We start from the raw sequence: 7,500 nt of genomic DNA on the forward strand, positions 1-7,500 counted from the left end.
TAACAATAGTGGTGAAATATTTTTCTTAGGCTTAATTAATATTGTTCCTGAAGTGAGCAGTAGAGCCAAAAGTAAAAAAGTGTCCAAAACCTCCCCGCTCTCTTTCACATCTCATCATAAGCTTAATGTTAATATTTATTCAATATGTTAATGTTGGTTTAATATATTAACGTTTATTCACCATATTAATCGTTGTTGTTGTTTTTTCAACATATTAATGTTTTTTTCAATTCCATACTTTTTTCTTCGCCAGAGCTTGCATGGTCATCGGTGGTCTATTTTTAGTATCAGCCTCATCTCTGATCACGAAAGGCGTCGTAGCTATTGTAGGTCGGAAACATGAGAGTAAGGTAGGTTCTCCAGGCTGCTCATTCTGTATGTTTTTTTAATTATTGTATCTTTTCTTTGACTGTTTCTTTTATACATGTCATAGACCACGCTAAAGTCTATTTTCTTCACCTTCACCTATCCCGGAGAGTGGATGTCCGTTGGGGCGCCTTTAAAGATTTAGCCATCAACTTCCTCCACTCCTTCCGGTCTTCAGCTTTTCTGAGCGTGTCTTTAAGGTCCAGGCCTGTCCATTTTTTGATGTTGTCCTCCCAACTCTTCTTTGGTCTGCCTTTGCTCCTTTTATATTGTGTTTGTATTATTATTTGTTCCATCTACTCTGTTGTCGTGGCTAGCTGTTGACTCAGTATTTTGTCTAGCCAAAGTTTACAGATACATTTTTGGAACTGAGTGGTGTATGGCATGACTTTGAAATGATGAATATTGGTGTGTAATGGCGCATTAAAATCAAACTCTATAAAAGTATAAGTAATTATTATTATCATTTATAATTAAAATTATCCAAGACGGCCATGTATTGCCAAGGAGTAAAATGGTTATCTTAGATAAATATCGTTGACGTCCAGGGATGTTCCATAATACTTTTTTTTAGAAAAGGAGGAATTGGGAAATGATCGTTTTTACAGGGGATTACAGTGCAGTCCATTTATAACAGCCTCCGTTATTATAGATTCTTCAATGTAACTGGGATAAATCAAATCTCCGGGGTTTTTTGTTCTCTATCAGATAAGTGTATGAGTCTGGCTATAACAGGGTTCAATTTGCGAAGACTCTGATATAACAGTGATCTTGTAGCGCTTGAATTTGCTTTCGATCGGTCAAATAAATTAGTTAGATTTGTCTCTACCAAGCCATTTCGCCTGTTTGTACGATTGCTTGCCTAAACACAAACTTTCAAACACATACCCCCCCCCCCAAAAAAAAAATGTTGGGGTCACTGATCGATTCCGTCTCAGTGTCAGCAATACAACCCACTGGAAAAGGATCTGCGATAATCGAATATAATATATAAGTAACCTGAAGATGCAATAGTACTTGGAGATTACCTTGATAACAGTTATAACAGGACTCGCTTATAGCAGGGGAAAACTTCCGGTCCCGTCTGTCCTGTTAAATCCGAGTTTGACTGTATCCAGGGCAGGTGGTCACTAGAGAAGATTTGGCTATACATGTATTAAGCAGGTGGTTGGAGGGCGCTACAGTTGTTTCTGTCGGTTTGTTAAAGGACAGATTACCAAGCAAATCACATTTTACATTTTATTGATTACCGTGGGGAAATTTGATTCACGATGGCAAATATACATACATAATAAATACATACATACCTACATAAATACACAATGTAACACCATACTGAACAATTTCACAAACATGCCATTGCTGGTCGCCACTGTGCTTCGCCCTGTTTGGTTTTGGTTTTGGTTTTTTAAAGCGGAATTGTAGTGTCTTGCTTCTTCATTGCACAGTGTGACCGTCGTTGTGTCGTTGTGCTTCTGTTAGAGTCTAACACAAGACTGTATTCGTCCTTTCTCCCACAGGAGGTAACTCTGTATGAAAGTTTTGCCCTGACATGCGGAGTTGTCTCTGTCCTCATCGCAGCCGCCAAAATCTACGTGGGGTATCGCCTTAAGAGTCAAGCTCTGGCAACTGACAGTGAGTTCTTAGTTTTAGTTTAGTTTCATGTAAGGTTTTACGGCGCTCTCAACTGCATACGGTCATATGAACGCTAATAGTGAAGAACAACAACAACAGCAACAACAAGTAAAACAGGAATAAAAGCAAGAAGAAGAACAACAACAAAAGGAAGAAGGAGAAGAGAACGACAACAACAACAACAAGAAGAACAACAAAAGCAACAACAAGAACAACACCATAATACATAAGAACAACAAATACAACAACAACAATAAGAACAACAACAACAATATCAACAACAACACCAACAACAACAACAAGGTGCTAACAATATTCTCCCCTCCCCCTCCCCCCCCCAACCCCACATCCCCCACCCCAAACAATCCCATCCCCAGGTATTATCACACTCGTTGGTGCGGCAGCGTGTTTTGCCGGTGTGGCCGGCCTGGAGCTGTACGTGAACGACACACACCTCTGGTACATGGACTCAGTCTTCGGCATACTCTGTGGCCTTTTCTTGCTCGTCTTTGGGATCAGGTAATGTTGTTGTTGTTGTTGCTGTTGCTGTTGCTGTTGCTGTTGTTATAGTTGTTGTTGTTGTTGTTATTGTTGATGTTGTTGTTGAACCTGGAGAACTCACTTACTTACTTACTCCCCGTCACGCCATCTAGCGTTTAGGGCAGCAACAAAGGATTTCCAGCTCTGTCTGTTTTGGGCCATCTTGGTCAACATCTCCCATGAATGGTTCCTGGACTTCATTTCAGACTCTACTGTGCGTCTCCAGGTCACTTTGGGTCTGCCCGTCTTGCCACGTCCTTCGGGGGTGCAGTGGAGGGCAGTCTTCACAATAGAGTCTGGTTCTCTTCTCAGAACATGTCCAATCCATCTCCATCTTCTCCTTGTTATTAACAGCCTTAAACCTGGAGAAGAATGAAAGAAATTGAAGTATACAAAAGTAGGAAGATATGGAATAACATCAAGAGACTAGCCCAGGATAGAGAAAAGTGAAAAGTGTTTGTCCGTAGCCTATACCCTAGTGCAGGGTGAGAAAGGCAATGATGGTGAATGTTGTTGTTGCTGTTGTTGTTGTTGTTGTTGTTGTTGTTGTTGATGATGTTTTTACTGGGGTGGAGGGGAGGGGGTTGTTGTTTGTTTGCTTTGTTTTCTGTGTTTTACAGCGCTCTTAACTGTAAAAGGTCGTATGAGTGCGCGACAGACATTAAACAGTGTAGTTTGATAGGAATTAATTTTGAAGAAGCCAAGGAGTAGCAGTAGAAAGGCTGCAGAAAAAGGCAGGAGCGCAGAGGGGGGGGGGAGGGAAGGGGGTGAGGGGGCAGAAAGTGGAGACGAAAGCAGACGACAGAACATGTTTAGAGAGCAGGGAAGGAGGTGAAAGAAGAACATTTTCAGAGAAGAAAACTTTCCGTCGCTGTCAGGTTTCGAACCTGCGACCTATTGAATGAGAGGCGAACACCGTAACCTCTATACCACGAGAGCCCTGGATCAGGTCAAGAGAAGAAAAATAAAAAATTGTAGTTTTTGGTAAGAGTTTTTACGGCACTTGCAACACAACAGATCATATAGGTGCCGAAGATTAGAGGTGTTACAAGAGAGTAACAAACAAAAACAAAAAGGAGGGGAGATTAGGATGATAGATGTTGGATAAGAAAGAAGGAGCAAACCACACCAGAGTACGAGCCAACCATCTACAAAATCGAATAATGTGTAAATTTGCAGTTCCAAAGGACTTTTCAGCTTTGGAAGCCACTATACTTTTGTGGCCATTTTCTCTCTAATTTTACCTCTGAAAATAAGCGACCCTCACCTCATTCAATTAATTCAATAGCAAATTATATTTTGACATTAATTCAAAATAGATTCCGTTTGTATTGATTTCACCGAAAGCAAGACAAAATGAACAAGCTTAATATATCAATAATCCACCTGCCCAAATAGTGATGAGTGCCTGATTCCACCACGTTGTCATTCACACACACACATGCACACACACACACACACACACACACACACACACACACACACACACACACACACACACAAACACACATAATATTTATTATATATATAATATATTATATTTATATATAATATACATATATATAAATTATATATGGTTGTTTTGTTTGGGGTTGTTTTTTGTTGTTGTTTGTTTTTGTTTGTTTGTTTGTTTTTTGGGGGGTGGCATTTTGTAAAAACTTCTGTCATGCACCTTGTTGTTTATTCCACTTCTCCCCAGATTGCTGTACAAAACATGCAGGGAAAGACGAGAAGAACTCGGTTAGCTTCCTCCGTCAAGTATCTTCAACAACTCTGTGGTCCAGGGTCCAGGGAGGTCCGCCATTCCTCACGCCGTACTTTGAGTGAGGCAGCAGCTGGCACAAGCAAAGGCTTCGTAGTGGAAGAGTATTCTCTCTCTCCCTTTCTCCTTTGTTGAGTCTCAGTCTTCTAAGTCTCAGTCTCAGTTTGAGTTGTTTCTCCTTTGTTGAGTCTCAGTCTTCTAAGTCTCAGTCTCAGTCTCAGTTTGAGTTGTTTCTCCTTTGTTGAGTCTCAGTCTTCTAAGTCTCAGTCTCAGTTTGAGTTGTTTCTCCTTTGTTGAGTCTCAGTCTTCTAAGTCTCAGTCTCAGTTTGAGTTGTTTCTCCTTTGTTGAGTCTCAGTCTTCTAAGTCTCAGTCTCAGTTTGAGTTGTTTCTCCTTTGTTGAGTCTCAGTCTTCTAAGTCTCAGTCTCAGTTTGAGTTGTTTCTCCTTTGTTGAGTCTCAGTCTTCTAAGTCTCAGTCTCAGTTTGAGTTGTTTCTCCTTTGTTGAGTCTCAGTCTTCTAAGTCTCAGTCTCAGTTTGAGTTGTTTCTCCTTTGTTGAGTTCTCAGTCTTCTAAGTCTCAGTCTCAGTTTGAGTTGTTTCTCCTTTGTTGAGTCTCAGTCTTCTAAGTATCAGTCTCAGTTTGAGTTGTTTCTCCTTTGTTGAGTCTCAGTCTTCTAAGTCTCAGTCTCAGTTTGAGTTGTTTCTCCTTTGTTGAGTCTCAGTCTTTTAAGTCTCAGTCTCAGTTTGAGTTGTTTCTCCTTTGTTGAGTCTCAGTCTTCTAAGTCTCAGTCTCAGTTTGAGTTGGTTCTCCTTTGTTGAGTCTCAGTCTTCTAAGTCTCAGTCTCAGTTTGAGTTGTTTCTCCTTTGTTGAGTCTCAGTCTTCTAAGTCTCAGTCTCAGTTTGAGTTGTTTCTCCTTTGTTGAGTCTCAGTCTTCTAAGTCTCAGTCTCAGTTTGAGTTGTTTCTCCTTTGTTGAGTCTCAGTCTTCTAAGTCTCAGTCTCAGTTTGAGTTGTTTCTCCTTTGTTGAGTCTCAGTCTTCTAAGTCTCAGTCTAAGTCTCAGTCTCAGTTTGAGTTGTTTCTCCTTTGTTGAGTCTCAGTCTTCTAAGTCTCAGTCTCAGTTTGAGTTGTTTCTCCTTTGTTGAGTCTCAGTCTAAGTCTCAGTCTTCTAAGTCTCAGTCTTCTAAGTCTCAGTCTAAGTCTCAGTCTCAGTTTGAGTTGTTTCTCCTTTGGAATGGAGTTGGTAGTCTTCCATTATGAAGCGTTTGCTGACAGCTGCTTGTTATCCTTTGGACCATGCCAGTAATGTTACCCGTATTATTATTATAATATATATATCATGAACGTGTAGTCAGTCAGTACCTCGATTTGGTACTATTGAACTATCTTCGGCTAGCTGTTCAGCTGAACCAAGCCCCAGAGAGCAATTTTTCTTCCGGAAAGGAAAAATAAAACAAAAACAAACAAAATAATTTTTTTTTAAACGTTACATGTTTCTGTTAAAGATTGTACCATTTATCTCATTTTTCGTGCTTATTTAATTTAATCGACATTTTGAATTCGAATTTCGTCTAAATATTTCTCGAGCATTTGCAACATATAACGCAGATTATTAAGAAACTGTAGTCTGGAAAAAAATTAAAAAATTGGGGGGTTTCGAACATCTGAATAGCTGGCCGATATGAATAATTTATTATTGTTATGCTATAGATCACGCGTGCCTCTTAAACATTGCTGTGTTTTGTGATATTTTTCTTTACGCCTACAATATAAAAAAAAGGCTGTTGCATTTACAATGTAATATATACACATACATGTGTGCTATTAATAGAGGGGAGTCAAGGATCTCATTTTGATTTGTGTAAGTCTTCATTCATCGGTCTGTTAGGAAGATTGCATATTATGTACCGTGATTACTGATGATATTGTCCATTTTGTTGTTGTTATTGTTGTTGTTTTTTGTTTTTTTATTATCGTTGTTGCTGTTGTTGTTGTTGCTATTGTTGTTGTTGTTGTTGTTATTGTCGAAAATGACCCATGGATCAATAATTTGATTGGGGCTTGAACCCTAGTTACCAGGGTCGTTTGTATTTCCGACATAACAAGTACCCAAACAAACAAACAAATAAGCAAACAACAAACAAACAGACAGTCAGACAGACAAAAGAAAATTAATAATAAGCAAACAAACAAACAAACAAACAAGCAAGCAAGCAAAGAAACTGATGAGGGCTTTTTTGTTTGATTGAGTTTTTTTGACAATTATTATTGATTTTTGAGTCTTCATTTTTGTAGGTGAAGTAATTACCACCTTAGAATCTTGAAGTGCCTTGACCCTTGCTTAACTTCCCTGTTGTTTGTTTTACCCATGTGCCTTGTCATGGAGTGAGGATAGGATATCGTCGGTGTCGCGAGCAATCCACGTAAGTCCGTGTGGGTACTTTTTACACCAGTTTTAAGTCTTGATCGAGTAAGGTATCTCCGGCTCTCTATTAGGAGGACAATGTACCTCTTTCTGTTTAGTTTTAGTAAAGGTTTTACGGCGCTCGCAACTGCAGAAGGTCATATGAGGGCCAAGTACCTCTCTCAGTTTAGTTTAAGTAGAGGTTTTACGGCGCTCGCAACTGCATCAGGTCATATGAGCGCCAAGTAGCCTACCTCTCTCAGTTTAGTTTTAGTAGAGGTTTTACGGCGCTCGCAACTATATAATAAGGTCATATGAGCGCCAAGTACCTCTCTCAGTTTAGTTTAAGTAGAGGATTTACGGCGCTCGCAACTGCATCAGGTCATATGAGCGCCAAGTAGGCTACCTCTCTCAGTCTTATTTGTCCTGGAGTTGGCCCTGACACACAGGGTCAAAGTTCAAAGTTTTTGTAGTGTTGCTCTTTTCAGGAGGAATCACGAAAAGCAATAAGAAAATTGTAAGACTTTATAGTATAAAAACTGGCTTTTGGTGATGTTGAAAAGTGGTGCATCTTTTATGATAGAGCTTTTTTTTCGTCTTTTGTTGTCTTTTTTTTTGGGGGGGGGGGGGTGGGGGGTTATAAAATCTAAATAAAATTCTCAAAATTTGGACAAAAGTGAATTGCTTGCAGCGGCGACAGTTTGTACCAGAATTATGTACATGATGATAGATGATTATATAATAGATGTTTCCCGGGAATTATTACATTAGTATTATTATTAGTATTATTATTAGT

At 39.4% G+C, this 7,500-nt stretch overlaps 1 protein-coding gene across 1 annotated transcript in view; it reads left to right on the forward strand.

The window, feature by feature from the left end:
• LOC101854918 (transmembrane protein 163) overlaps positions 1-2,524 on the forward strand; it is a 13,125-nt gene extending 10,601 nt beyond the window's left edge. The window contains exons 5-7 of the mRNA XM_005112273.3: positions 254-350; positions 1,887-2,001; positions 2,379-2,524. Coding sequence (XP_005112330.3) covers positions 254-350; positions 1,887-2,001; positions 2,379-2,524 — 358 coding nt within the window. The remainder of the gene's footprint in view (positions 1-253; positions 351-1,886; positions 2,002-2,378) is intronic.
• The last annotated feature ends 4,976 nt before the right edge of the window (positions 2,525-7,500 follow it).

Source organism: Aplysia californica, unplaced genomic scaffold (assembly GCF_000002075.1).
Source record: "Aplysia californica isolate F4 #8 unplaced genomic scaffold, AplCal3.0 scaffold01221, whole genome shotgun sequence".
Lineage (NCBI taxonomy): Eukaryota > Metazoa > Mollusca > Gastropoda > Aplysiida > Aplysiidae > Aplysia > Aplysia californica.